The sequence below is a fragment of the Musa acuminata genome, chromosome BXJ1-3, assembly GCF_036884655.1.
Source record: "Musa acuminata AAA Group cultivar baxijiao chromosome BXJ1-3, Cavendish_Baxijiao_AAA, whole genome shotgun sequence".
In the NCBI taxonomy this organism is placed as follows: domain Eukaryota; kingdom Viridiplantae; phylum Streptophyta; class Magnoliopsida; order Zingiberales; family Musaceae; genus Musa; species Musa acuminata.
The window spans coordinates 42,226,383-42,240,880 of NC_088329.1; the positions used below are offsets into that span (position 1 = coordinate 42,226,383).

Consider the following 14,498-nt stretch of genomic DNA (forward strand, 5'->3'; position numbering starts at 1 on the left):
TTCGTGCATGCGATCAATTGGGACTCACCCCGACCCAGGCGAGAGAGAGGGGAGAGAGATGGCGGCGGTGAAGACCGCCGACGTTCTAACGGCCACGGCCGCAGCTGTTCTTTCGGCCGCCCTTCTCTCGTACCTCCTCCTCTCCGGCCACGGATTCAAGCTCCCGTGGCTTAGAGATCGTGGAAACTACCGTCGGCATAAGAGTCGCGGGAAGAGGAACGGCCTTGTCGATGCCGTCGGCAACACGCCTCTAATCAGAATCAACAGCCTTTCTGATGCCACTGGGTGTGAGGTAAAGATATTTTTTATCCAAAAAGATTGGATCTTTTATATCCTCGCTAGATTTTTCTTGGCGATTCTTGATGGCTGAGTAAGACATCTTTTCATGTCTTTAACTTGATTCGAGAACTCATTGGTTCTTTGTCTTGATTTGTGGATTTTGCTTTCGTTTATCTTTCAGATTCTTGGGAAAGCCGAGTTCTTGAACCCTGGGGGGAGCGTGAAAGACCGGGTGGCGGTCAAAATCATTGAAGAAGTGAGTGAATGATCTATAATCTACTAGTCATTTGTTTCTATCAGCCGAGAGTGAAAGAAATGACTTCAAACATGCCAATTTGACAACCAAAGCTTTCTTCTTCGCAAGCGAGCCTTTTGGTTTATTCTGTCGTCTTTGTTGGCCATGGATTTCTATCTTGGTATTCAAGAATATACTTGATGATATGACATCACTACTTTACTCATTTTATTTGGTAGGGGGGAACATTTTCGCAGTCACACTCTGATAAGGCAATGAAGGCAATAAGAAGATAGGAAAACAGCAACATTACTGTTTTTGTCATTGTTTTTTATCTATGTTCTGGCATGTCTGATAAATATGTGAAAAGTTCCACTGATATATCTTATGTGCTTGGTCATAAATTTTGTATTTTATTGAATAATGTCAAGCTTTAATATCTTATCCATGAAATATAGACTGCAAAATGTAATCAATTGAACTTTTTTATAATGACATGCCATACTTGTCATCATCGAAATGTAATTTTATGTAGGCACTAGATTCTGGGGGCCTCATGCCAGGTGGTGTCGTGACCGAGGGAAGTGCTGGAAGTACCGCAATTAGCCTAGCGACAATTGCTCCTGCATATGGATGTAGATGTCATGTTGTTATTCCTGATGATGTTGCCATTGAAAAGGTTGGTCCATCATCCTAATTTCATCTTTTGATCTTTTGCCTGTACCGTATATTGCATTATGCAATCAATTTGCAGTCAACATGTTCTTTGATTTTGCCCGTGCTCAAATTTGTTGATGTTCTTCTAAATTGACTAAATATCATTTCATTACATTCTGCAAGTAGTTTTTAGTAAAGAATCGGATAGTACATGCAAAGAATATTTTGTTCTTTGGATCAATGCCAGTGTGTGCCCGTGAATGTTGGTCAATAGAGATTTGTTGATCATAGACACTCAGGGTACTACCGGGTCGCTAGATCCATGACTGAAGCAAGTTGTGAATCTGTTATGATATTGTGTCTTTTAATTGGTGTTTGTATTCTTAGTCCTAACATGTTGGCCTCATAAGCTTTTGGGGTTGAGTGGTGCTTCCTTGCAAAGTTCAAATATTTTGTATATCTTAGGTTAAAGTTAGCACTTAGAACTGCCACCTATACGTATGTTTTTCAAATTTCTCTTGGAAACATGTTGCTATAATCTGAGGAATCATTTCATTTAAGGGATTGCATTCACGCAATTCAGAAACTATTTTAACAACTCTCTCTCTCTTTCTCACTCTCACTCACTCACACATGTCAAACGACTTCCTGGAAGAAAGTTGAAGCATAGGAGCTCATAGGAAAATAGAGCCGATAAGCTTCTGGTTGATAATCACCATAGTAGATGAGTGAAATACTGAATAGGAATTGGAGGTGCAAGTACTCCTTGAAAGATGGATGCAAATTTTAGTTCTGTTTGATCTTTGGTTTCAGTTGTAGGTTTAAATCCATACATGCACATTGCACACACCTTCAAGGCTTTAGATCAAGATAACACCTAAACAAGCCATACCTCTCTTTTGGATTGATAATACTGGCTTATTTGTTATCAAAAGAGGTTTAGCATGGAAATCAGACCAAAAGACTGAAAATTCAACCTTATTGAATCTGAGTAGTATAAACATAAAAAATATGACAAAAGAAATGATTGTATCTTAAAGGTGGCTGCATATTATGTCGAAAGATACAACACAAGGAAAATTAGTTTCTCCCTGTTTTACTTGAATACAGTTGTCTTTCTGTTTATTGTTTAATTTTCAACTCTGGATATTCTTTCAGTCTCAAATAATTGAGGCTCTTGGAGCTACCGTGGAAAGAGTAAGGCCTGTCTCTATTACACACAAAGACCACTATGTTAATGTCGCAAGGAGGAGGGCCTTAGAGGCTACAAATAGAGCTGCAATTCCAATTGAAGCTGATAAAATTAAAGGCATAGACTTGCTGCAAATGAATGGTCATGCACCAAAGCAAACAGAAGGTCATCCTTGCTCTGCTGATAATAAAGGTGGTTTCTTTGCTGATCAGTTTGAAAACCTAGCAAACTTCAGGGCCCACTATGAATGGACTGGTCCTGAGATATGGGAGCAAACTCAAGGGAAATTGCATGCCTTTGTTGCTGCTGCCGGTACAGGTGGCACGATTGCTGGAATATCACAGTTTCTCAAGGTTCATCATTGTTTGTACATTAGATTTTATGCTATATCTAATGCTTTGCTCTTCTTTTTTATCCTTCTACTATCTTGATGTTTTCTTATCCAGGAAAAAAATCCAAATATTAAGTGCTTCCTTATTGATCCCCCGGGGTCTGGTCTGTTCAATAAGGTCACGAGAGGAGTAATGTATACGAAGGAGGAGGCAGAGGGCCGGCGCCTGAAGAACCCTTTTGATACTATAACGGAAGGAATTGGAATCAACAGATTGACCAAGAATTTCATGATGGCCGAGTTGGATGGAGCTTACCGAGGCACCGATAGAGAGGCTGTTGAAATGTCCAGGTGCATGCTAAACTTCCAGACAATCATATTCAATTAGTGCCTGCATATAATTTAAAAAGAGAATAAAAAAAGGAAAGTATCCCAGGTATATAGATATTTTCTGTATGGGCAAATTAAGATGCTAACATATTTACGAAATTGGAAAGAGAAAGACTGGACTTGTTACTTCTTGTAGCACCGTTTGTATGACAGCGCTCGCATGATTACAGTTCCAATCCATTGATGATGTCAGACGACATATATCTTCGAAGATATAGAGATGCATTAACATAACAGTTGTCTATGAAGGTTGCATGGTTCTTTTCTGATTCTGTCACTATTTTCTCTGACAAATATTCTAGGGGTGCCAGTGAATCTTATCACTCATAAACAAATGTGTCTTATTTGAATAGACTGACATTCTTGAATTAGAAACTGTGATCATTTGGCATAATTAATTAGTCTATGAATGTTTTGTTGTTGGAGTGGCTCATGAAATTTTGTTTGTTAAATTATACATGGTTTCTGCTCATTTAAGGTCGTCATTACATTTCTGGAATATGGTTTTAGAATGCCTTTTTGGGTGCTGGACAACATCAACTCTGTCTATATGTAAGATAGGTTTCCTGAAATTTTTCGTGATTGTTTCAAGCCTAAGCTGCATATTCTTGTTTCCAGAGTTAACTTTGATGAACTGGTTAGAAAAATTTTAGGTCTTCAAACATAAATAAGCTTATCAAGCGGCCAACTTAAGACGCGCCACTGAGGAACATTGTGAATTAAAAAAACTAGTCTGGTTGTGAAGTCGCTGGCTTTTACTATATTCATTGGATCAATTAGAAAAATTGCTCTTTTGGACATCTTAAAATAGCTTTTGTTTCTGATTTTGATGAAATATGGACCCCAGCATCTCATCAGTTGATCTTTCAGGTTGTATCTTTCACTCTACAACCTGAAGTTTAATGCTTGATATCATTACTTGTGATTCCATTGCCTGAGAGTGGTGGTCTCATTATTCACATCATTTAGATTGATCTTCTTTAACAGAGTTATTCTGTATAAATAAGTTTGAACTCCTTTGGCAAGTTCTTTTTCCTTCCTCTTCCGATATCTAGACGTTGCAGTTTACCTCATGAACCGATGGTTTGTCCTGCTATCCTCCATAGTGAAACAACTATCCAAAATGATGGTTGATTCTGGTTTTTTATTTTTTTTATTACATGTATTTCCTCGATCCTAACCAAGTTTATGAACAGCAAGTACATATATATATACTTTCTCATATATATCCTCTCAGGTTTCTTCTGAAGAAGGATGGACTATTTCTCGGGAGTTCTTCAGCGATGAACTGCGTTGGAGCTGTACGATTGGCACGATCCTTAGGTCCAGGACACACGATCGTAACAATTTTATGTGACAGCGGGATGAGGCATCTGAGCAAGTTCTGTAATGCTCAATATCTGGTCGATCATGGACTGACACCAACTGCGACCAATCTGGAGTTTCTCGATCACTCTTGAAGTTGTATAGCCTGGCGGCATGCCAGAATTCATACACATATATCGGCATCATTCAGGGATTTCTTCTCATTGCTACCATCTGTGCTGAATACAGATGTGGCATCTCAGGAGATTTGTCACTGAAGCTCTCATCATGCTTATCTTACTGCATATTATGATGGAGCAAGAGATCATGCATGAAGCCTCTTCGTAAATGCAAGAGATGTGTGTGTTCTTGCTTGAGAAGCGTAGCCAACACCTAGGTATTGTTGTTTAGGGTTATTTATATGGAGTTCCTATTGCTTGCTTACACATTTATTCTAGGGATTTGAGGATCTTGGTTTTTTGTTCATGGTACTGGGATGATTAAGAGTCTCCTTTCTTTTCTACTTCCTTTTATATTCTGTGTCCAACTTTTGGATTTTTTGTGTCTAAATTTTGGGTATGAATCTCCATTTCGGCTGTAATCCAATATGCTTGCCGGGTTGGATATGGATCGGATCCCTTTATAATCCGTATAAGCTCATTTTCAATCCGAACCCGACAAGAATAGTGATTAAAACTAATAACGATACACACAACCCCCGCCATATGCTTAGAAGAGAAGCTCTTTCAACATTCATAGTAACATTATAGTAGAATGTGTTCAGAGAAAAATTACCATCTAAAGTTATCACTGGAATAAGCACTTCGAGCCGCAAAGAATTATCCGATTGGATGCTAACTTTTTTTGTTCTTCTTATGAGTAGATTATCTGCATGAACTAATTGAAAGAATTATTGAAACAGGAGACATGCAAGTAAAAAAAAATCGACGACAATTATAGGATTTTACAAACAGTCGCTGAAATTATTCAAAAGAAAAAAATTAAAGCAAAAGTTGTTTTTCTTGCATGAAAAGTTCCTGAATATGTCCAAGTTCAATAATAAACTATCACACTCTGAAATGGTTCATTTTATGATCTCAAAAGTGTGTTCAGATGACAAAGGCAGAGTCAATTGAGACAAAGGAGGTGCACATCAGTAGCAGAACAGGGTGTAATTTCATTATGGGTCTCAAACTACAACAGGAGAGGAAAGAAATGCTTAACCCAGGGTAAGGAAAGATGGCCATGCCAGAGTGTTATCACAAATTTCTTGACTATGATGAACCATTCTCCGAACTTAATCTTAATAATTAGGGCTACAGCGGTGAAAAGTCACGACACAAGTTCGGGACAATCTCATCTCCTGCTTTTTGAATATAAAGAAATGTCGTGCGACTGCAACAAAAACAAATACATAGTAACTGAAACACATGGTTCTCCATTTTGCATCATAAGAATGTTTACTCATTTAAGAAAATTTGCGGACCAAATGTTAAATTATTATCGGCATGTCATCTGTTAGCACTACAATTGCAAGTATAACATGCTTGGTACTAAAGAGCAAGACCATAAAGACCACAAAGTGTTCATTGGTAGGACAACCTGTAAGATCCGAATGCAAATAATTTAGTAACAAAATTTCCTACCTCAAGGTATGAAAGTTTGTTTCATTCAAAAGAAAGCATGCTCTACTCATGCTACTATGACTAACCAACAAGCCTCATCCACTGTACACAAGGCAAAAAGTTCATGATCTTCTCTTCATTGATTGCATCATCCGTAAGAATACTAATATCATTGCAGCGACATTAAGCAACAGGACTAAGCAACAAGCCTCATCCACTGTACATGAGGCAAAAAGTTCATGATCTTCTCTTCATTGATTGCATCATCCGTAAGAATACTAATATCATTGCAGTGATATTAAGCAACAGGAAAGTAAAGGTCGAGCTGGAAAAAGAAACTGTTGGTTCCATCGTGCGGATGCTTAATCTAGTGGTGCAGTCCCGCAAGTTATAAGACATAAACCTTCAGCTCAAAAAACGAATGAAGTGGGAAAACATTGTGCCATAACAAATATCTATAGGAGAGGACCTCAAATTTAAAGGATATAGTAGAAAAAATGTTCACACAAACATAAGATAAAAGCACTAAGTAGTCAGAGACACTCAAGTTCACTGTAAAAAAGTTCGGGATCATGATTTCAACACTCATCCAGAGCATTACGAGTATGAAGTGGTTACAATGAGACCAAACAAGGTTTCAGATGGAAGGGCCAAAACTGTTTGCCAATTATACAACAGGAAAGTAAACAGGAAATTGCATAAAAACAAAGGAAAAATCAAAAGAAGAACAAAAACTGTAAACCAGGCCCGACAAGAACGTTAATAGATGATCAATTAGTCGAAACAGGATCCCTAAGTTTTCTAAAAACATGGAAAGAGAAAAAAGAACCGCATAACCTAATTGCTAGAAATTAGAAAAACTACTTAACATAACAAGATCTGGGGCCTCTACCATTTTAAGAACAGTTAAGGCAATAAAAATCCTTGGAACAGTAAAAAATTGATGCTGCAGTCCTATGAGATTCAAATATATAAATCAATTATGAGTCCTAACTGTGTATATGGGAGGATTGTCACTAAAACAAAATAAAAAGACACAAATAGCGTTCATGGTTATATTATATAAAGTAGCTTTCATAATAATATAACTCATCTTAAGCGAGCATGAGATCAATAAATTAGTATGTCTACAAAACAGTAGGAGAGTTTAGCCCTGAGACCATTCCAATGCTCTTACATTAGTTTAAGGAGCCGGTAGCAATTGGTTCTAACTTTCTATGTTAGGAATTGGATATATATATATATATATATATATATATATATATATAGAAGATTTGAGACTTAAGAGCATTAAAATGCTCTTATAATAATTTTAAAAACCAGTAGAATTTTCAAATTTGTCAATAAGAATTAAATACTTCATTGTTTATAGACATGCCAATTTGGTGGAAAAAAAATTATTGGCAAATAAGGCCGGCATAACTGAGAAATAAAATGAAGATTATCATATCAGATATGAGGAGAGCATGCAAAGAGAACTTATATGGAAGATGACAAACAAGAAGAAATACTCTTTGAGATCTACACAGCTTAAGAGAGTTCTAAATTAGTGACATCCCATTAACCATTTTCCAGTCTCACAGGATTAGAATGGCAGCAAATCTTGTACATATTTCAAGAGAGTCCCAACAAACTATGAGCACAAGTTCTTACTACTGAATGCAGATGCTGTCCTGTCTCCGAGAACACCATTTTGCCTCTTCCTCTCACCTACAAAGAAGAGTTCACTGTCACGAGTTCCAAAGATCAAATGTTTGTATCATTTAGAAATGCATTGCAGTAAACCCAATCCCAATTCGCGTTCTCAATATTAAGGTTATGAACTTGAACAAACCATCAGGGAAAATAAGAGCATTCGAGCATTAGAAGATAAGATCACAACATAAGGCCGACAGAAATCATAATTTCACGCCGATGATTGCGGGGTCCAAGAAATACCTAACAAGGGATCACGCGCACCTATTGTCCGGCGTCGTCGGAGAACCGGGCGTCAAAGGGCGCGGAAACATGGGGATGGGCCGCAGCGGCGGCGGCTGCGCCAACCCCGGACCCGTTCTGGAGCTCGATGACGAGCCACCTGACGGCCTTGCTCATCTGCTCGAGCCGGACGGCGCTGATGGGCGGGATCCCGGGTGCCGTGGCAGGGCGGCCAGCCTTGGAGGGTGCGGCGCCGGTTGCCTCGTCGACTAAGCACTCGGAGCCGATGCGCTGCTTCATAGACTCAACGAACTCCTCGGCCTGGTCGCAGGCGACGCGGAAGAGTTCCCACCGCTGCTTGAAGGCCTCGAGCGCGGCGTCGGTGACGGGCGTCTTCTGCCCGCCGGACTGCTCCTTTGCCTCCAGGGCGGCCGCCGCCGCAGCTACGAACTCGTCATAGGCAGCGCTCAGTGCCTCCACGGTGCTCTCCATCGCCTCCGCCCGATGCGTGGTCGTCGGTGACGGGAGAGAAAAGTGTCAACTGCGACCGGGCGGCCCAGATAAGATCAGTACGAACCATCGAGTATATCGTTGGCCATTTACGGATCTTAAAGCAGTTTGGTCCTGTCACATTACGTGATTCGTGAGACTGATTCGATGATCACGGGATTACAAAGGCTGAGATCACAGAAGCCACATCAAAGGTGGAAACCAAAGAGTTTTTATCCAAAGAAATTAGAACTCGAGAAGGATAAATAAGGCGAATGTTATTTAGGTATTAATCTTATGATATTAGAAATGGGTACGATGAATTTATGAATTCTTGGTATCCATACGTGTCAATAAATGTGGGACTAAATGATCTTATCAATGTAACGTATGTAGCATAATATTATATAATTTTTTTTTATTTTAGATAGATAATAAAATTATTATATTTTATTTGATCATAATGTATTAACTACTTTATATGTGATCGATAAATCAATTTAGGTAATATATATGTTTTTATCTTTATTAGATGCATTACACAAAAAAGTACTTAGTGCATCCTCTCTGATCATAAGCATTAAACCCATTCTTTCATCTCCCCTACATGTGATATATTTTTTAAAAATATATATTTTTTCTTATTACATAAATATTCAATACATACTAAATAGACAAATAATATCCTCACACGTAATACGTTTATCTAAGATTTAAAGATTAACTTATGAAATCATTATCCTTTTTATGCCAAAAATAATTATTAAAATATTATAATACGACATGAAAAAATTATTTATAAATTATAATGAGGGGACTAATAATATGACAATTATCCATAATCAATATAAACTTAATCCATCAAATTTAGTCAGCTTTGAAATGACACGTGTCATATCAAATATGATATCCAAATATATTACATCAAATTTGGATTCGACCAAAATTATCGAGTTTAAGATTATATTATAAATTACATGGGTGTCAAAATTTAGGCTCACAATGACAGTGACGAAGAAATATTCTCATAATAATATGACAGAACAACTAAACGGTGACCACAATTAACTACGTGGAAGCATCATTTCATTGAATGATTGAATCCATGCAATGAACATGTGTGTATGATTAGAGTCCAAACAACACGTCAATTCGGATAATGGATGAAATGGCATTGCGCCTGTCATCATTGTTGCCTGAAGCTTTGGGCTTCAAGAACGGGTTTAGTTTGAACGCAAAGACTTCGCGAACCATATCGAGCAGCAAATTTTCAATTGATTGATCAAATGCCGTGATTTTGGAGACAAGAACTAAACATCGACATCGCTTTGAATAATTTCGAAAAATTATTCACTTAAAATCTAGTTAGAATAATATATGTTTGAAAATAATTTCACGTATTATTCGACTCTAGTTAAAATTATATTATATCAAATCTCGAGAAAATACGATAGTATTGCTATGTGAGTTATGGAAGTGTCAATCATTTGACATCGAGATGTCGATCAATATGTATCGAGATATCGATATGTTAGTGTTTGATGTTGAGGTATCGATCACATAGCATTGAGATATCGGATAATTGACACTTCAATATTGTTATTATTTTAAAATATATAAAAAATTAAGATTATTGGGTAATCGTACCAACATAACGTCGAAAAGATTAATCAAGACAGGAATGTTTTTGATTAAAATTTTTCATGCAGTCAAATAAGATCATATCAGAAAAATAATAGGCATTGCAAGAGGTGGACGGCTTAGATTAATGGTTCAAGCCTCCCATCAACTAGAACCGTCATTATTCAGACGAACGGTCGAGATCGCAGTGGGCCACGAGATTCACGCGCTTTAAGCCGCAGATCAAAATAGCGCGCTCCTTCTATGCTTATCCAGTTGGCACCTTCTAGACACGAACCGCTCCTGTTCTCTCTCAAAGAAAGCACAATCTCTGTACGCCATCATCGAGCCGTCTATGTCTCCCACGTCATCGATCTGAGGCTTCTGATCCAACGGTTAGAGCTGCACCTCCGCCCCAAGAAACCAACAAACTTCCCCACCCACCCGGGGCCCTTGGCGACCCGGTTCATGCCCCGGTCCGCTTCGTCGCCACCCCAGCGGCCATCGAGCCGGAGACGTTGCAATGTAAATGACCCCCAAACAGATGCGAAATCTCGAAAATGGTTAAATGATAATAAATAGATGTAAAAGGCTGGAGGGAGAGAGAAAGAGAAGGCATCTCGTGTTCATTCGAGGGTTTTCCTGGGGAAGAGCTATCCCTGTGCCCAGCCTGGTAGGAGAGAGAGAGAGAGAGAGAGAGAGAGGAGGAGGAAAAGAATTGGGGACGAGAAGGATTTTGTTCTTAGTATTGGGGTTTTTCTTAGCCAATTTCTCTTCCCTCTAATCGAGGATTTGGTTTCCCCCTTCCCAATCTCTGCCTCTCCTTGTTGCTCGCTTAGGATCCACGAGTGAGATCAAAATAGGTCATTTGATCGGGGGGAATTGATCTGTTTGTTGATTGATAGGGCCTTTTATTTGATTGGTTGGTGTGGTTTCTGGATTTATTGATCGTTCTTGGAGTCTAGGGTTCCTGTTTTGTTTTTGTTTGTATAGATGGACGAGGCCTGGGAGAGGGCCGTGGAGGCGGCGCTCGGAGGTCAGGCGGACTCGTCGTCATCGTCGTCGGCGCCGCCTCGGACCCTCACGCTTGACGGCTCCGTGAAGTGCCTCCACGGCCGTCTGCCGCCACCCGAGATCCTGGAGCGGTACCAGTCGCTGGAGCACCTCTCGATCGCTAACGTCGGAGTGTCGTCGCTGGAGAAGTTCCCGCGTCTTCGGAACTTGCAGCGGCTTATACTCTCCGACAACCGCATCGCCGGGGGGCTCGAGTTCTTGGTGGAGGCGGGTCTGGATTCGCTGCGGGACCTCGATCTATCCAACAACCGGATCCAGTTCCTGGAGGACCTGGCGCCTCTGGCTCACCTCCGGCTCGTATCCTTAGATCTGTATGAATGCCCTGTTACTAGGACCAAAGATTATCGATCAAGGGTGTTCGGAATGATCAGGACTCTGAAATATCTAGACAAGATGGATGCCGATGAGAATGAGCGACCAGAGTCTGACGAGGAAGAGGAGGAGGAGGAAGATGATGACGAGGAGGATGAGGAGGAGGATCCTGGCAGTGGCGAGGTTGATGGTGATGATCAGGCTGGGAGGTTGGTGAACGGTGTTGGTAGTGGCTCTAGAGGAGGTGGGATTGTCGATGTCGATGAGGAAGATGAGAGTGATGCTGAAGAGGAGGACGCTGAAACGGTTAGGAGGGCCGATTCCAATGCATCATTACAGAGGTATCATCTAGCTAATGGATTTCGGGTGGCGCCAGTCGGTGTTTCTTCTTTAGACGGGGAAGAAGATGAGGACGAAGAGGAGGATGTCGAAGATGATGATGACGAAGAGGAAGACAATGATGAAGATCTGGGGGAGGAGATTGATGCAGAGGATGGTGACGAGGATGATGTGGTTGAGGTGCATGACGTTGGGGACAGCGATGAGGATATTGATGGGGTCGAAGAGGATGGCGAGGAAGAGGTGGATGAAGAGGAAGAGGATGATGAGGATGGTAGCGGGGAAGAAGACCAGGAGGACGTCGAGGATGAAGAGGATGACGGTGTGCCTGGAAGCTCGGGGAGATTGATTAATGCAGAAGGGGAGATTGATGGTCACGAGCAAGGCGAAGGGGATGAGGATGAGAATGGAGAGATTGGAGAGGAGGATGAACAAGGAGTGGATGACGATAGATTTTCTGAAGAGGGCGATGGCGAGGATGATGATGAGGTATAATAACTTATCAAAACATATCCAGTGTGTGTTCTGTATAAAATTTATTCCATGATTAATTATTGATTGTTTTATCTAATTGGTCTTAGATGATATATGTGATATAATATTAATTTTCCAAGTATTGATTTATGATAGTAGTTTTTTCTCTTTTGGATGTGATATTTTTTTGGTATTACTTAGTTATTTTCTCGGTGATTCTTTGGTTCAAAGAAACAAACTTGGTTATCACATGTTACGATCTCCTTTTTTTTTATCTGGTGGATTTTCATGGAATATTTTGTCTTGTTGTAATTTAAGAAAAAGATAACTGTATAACCAAAAGGATAGTTAAATAGTCCATGTTGTAGTGGATCTCTTTGCTGCCATGCATGTTGGTATGCAACCATACCTTTGGTTATAAGTAGCTCTTAGACTAGAATTTTCTTCAAATGAGTGAAGCTTCCATGATTTGATTGTAAAACTGAAATTAGATTTGCTGTTAAATACTTTTGATTAGTCTAGCATGCTCCTTTGGTAATAATGAACCTGCTGACTGTGCAGTGGTGTATTCACCATCAACACTATTAATCTCCTCATATGGATAATGACAAGATTTAACATGTTGTGGTGGCTTATCCTTTATAAGCCTTCTTCGGTATATACTTTTTTTGCTAAATATAACACTTGTCTTTCGGTTAGATTTAGGTGTTATCGAATTCCATGATTATCCAAATTATTTTGAAAAATGAAAGTATGTTTGGACTATATGACTATTTTTGTCATTGACATGTACCTTATTTTGTCAAATTAATAAAAAAACAGATAGGTCCCACCCAAACCCAAAAAGTCAAACACAAAGCCTTGCTAGATGAGATTGATTGCATGTGTTGAATTTAGAACTGTTAAGTCTCGAGTGTATGCGATGTACGTGTTGGTTTTCTGTTAGGAAACCCTCTTGGTCTCGAAGGCTCAACACAAAATTACTGTTTTCTTGCACCAGTCCATTTAGTTACCTTTAGTTGCTCTGAAGTCATTAGTGTTATGGAAACCTTATCTTTGCATTAATGTGCTTTCCAATACCTCTCTCTGCTTCTCGAGTGTTCTGAATCAAGCCTGATTACTTTGCATGTGGACTTAATAGTTAGTTCTTTGAATATATTTTTGTGAGAGCATGATTCATCTGTTGCTTTCCCCTCTTTGCCAGTAAATGTAATAGCCTGTTTTCTTCTTTGTAGATTGTGTCTGTTATGCTAATGCTAGATTTTTTTTTGGCCATGTCATTCTTTGTTGATCATTGATCTTTTCACCTGCCTTGTTTGGTTTGTGATAGTTAGCCACTCATCTCAGTAAGGACTGTACTATATAATGTTGTATTTAGGTTTCTTCTTTTGGTGTTTTGTAGGTTTGCTTAGCCCTGCATATTTTCATTTCCTTTTTCAGAGAAATTTTTGTTTCATGATAAATTTTCTTGAATTTGATTCTGCAGGATGATGATATTGGCGGGGAATATCTGGTGCAGCCGATTGCTCAACCTCCAACAGTAAGAAGAGATTTTGATGCTTGCAATGATGAAGAAGAAGATGAGGTTGACGACGAGGAAGATGATCCTCACAGGAACACTACCTTGCCACACCAGCCTTCCTCTTCTCAGCCTAACAAGAGGAAGAGAGATGAAGAAGATGACATAGATGATCAGAATCTGAGATCCTCCAAGCATCCTTGATGATTCACCAGCAGTTTGAAGGACATGGTGGGTTTTTTTTCCTACAAGGCCTGTCTAGATCTTATTAGTTCAAAAAACTAGGAGGGAAGAGTTCTCCAGTAGGTTTCTTCCCTCTCTCTTCCCCACCCCCTCATTTCAAAAGTTCGGTAGTATCTTTGTCAGTACATGTTTTCCCGTTTAGCCGTTGGAACCCTTCCTTTCAAATGGCAGTTATATATACCTATGAGGCTTGAGTTTTTCCCTCCATGCTGTGCAGCGAGTTCAAATTCTAGTAGCCGTTGCCTCCTTTTGATTTACGCACATTATCCATCCGGGCTCCCAGTTCATCTGATATTGTGGTATGGATCCCTCGTATCAATCAGATATTGCATCGAACACCTGGTGTGCCTGATGCTGTTGTCAGGTCTTGCGGGAATGCGGTTGCATCCGCTGATGTGGAGAGAACCACATGCGTCGGTGGTGGGAAAATTTTGGTGGCTCCCCAAAGTGGTAAACTTTATAGCCTCACACATAGCTGTTAATTGACTTCTTTACAT

At 39.7% G+C, this 14,498-nt stretch overlaps 3 protein-coding genes across 6 annotated transcripts; 2 read left to right on the forward strand and 1 right to left on the reverse strand.

Moving 5' to 3' along the window:
- Positions 1–4,922, forward strand: LOC135632066 (cysteine synthase 2-like). Its single transcript, XM_065140418.1, has 6 exons — positions 1–292; positions 461–535; positions 1,050–1,193; positions 2,330–2,716; positions 2,810–3,045; positions 4,322–4,922. Exons 1-6 carry the CDS (start codon positions 8–10, stop codon positions 4,542–4,544), a joined length of 1,350 nt encoding a protein of 449 aa, XP_064996490.1. The 5' UTR covers positions 1–7; the 3' UTR covers positions 4,545–4,922.
- Positions 4,923–7,550: 2,628 nt separating this feature from the next.
- On the reverse strand, positions 7,551–8,590 carry LOC135580850 (mediator of RNA polymerase II transcription subunit 32-like). Of its 2 annotated transcripts, none has more exons than XM_065140427.1 (2): positions 7,974–8,590; positions 7,551–7,724 (listed from the first exon to the last, which is right to left on the reverse strand). In XM_065140427.1, the coding sequence occupies exon 1, from the start codon at positions 8,421–8,423 to the stop codon at positions 7,974–7,976; it is 450 nt and encodes a 149-aa protein (XP_064996499.1). In that variant the 5' UTR covers positions 8,424–8,590; the 3' UTR covers positions 7,551–7,724. The 2 variants fall into 2 exon arrangements, with proteins under 2 accessions (XP_064996499.1, XP_064996507.1); XM_065140435.1 differs by having other exon boundaries at positions 7,953–8,509.
- Positions 8,591–10,625: 2,035 nt separating this feature from the next.
- On the forward strand, positions 10,626–14,430 carry LOC135580854 (acidic leucine-rich nuclear phosphoprotein 32-related protein 1-like). 3 transcript variants are annotated; one of them, XR_010494609.1, is made up of 4 exons: positions 10,626–12,254; positions 13,726–13,989; positions 14,219–14,300; positions 14,366–14,430. XR_010494609.1 is itself a non-coding variant. In XM_065140457.1 (3 exons), the coding sequence occupies exons 1-2, from the start codon at positions 11,034–11,036 to the stop codon at positions 13,960–13,962; spliced, it is 1,458 nt and encodes a 485-aa protein (XP_064996529.1). In that variant the 5' UTR covers positions 10,626–11,033; the 3' UTR covers positions 13,963–13,989; positions 14,219–14,430. The 3 variants fall into 3 exon arrangements, 2 of the variants coding, with proteins under 2 accessions (XP_064996529.1, XP_064996530.1); XM_065140457.1 differs by having other exon boundaries at positions 14,219–14,430; XM_065140458.1 differs by lacking the exon at positions 14,219–14,300 and having other exon boundaries at positions 14,325–14,430.
- The last annotated feature ends 68 nt before the right edge of the window (positions 14,431–14,498 follow it).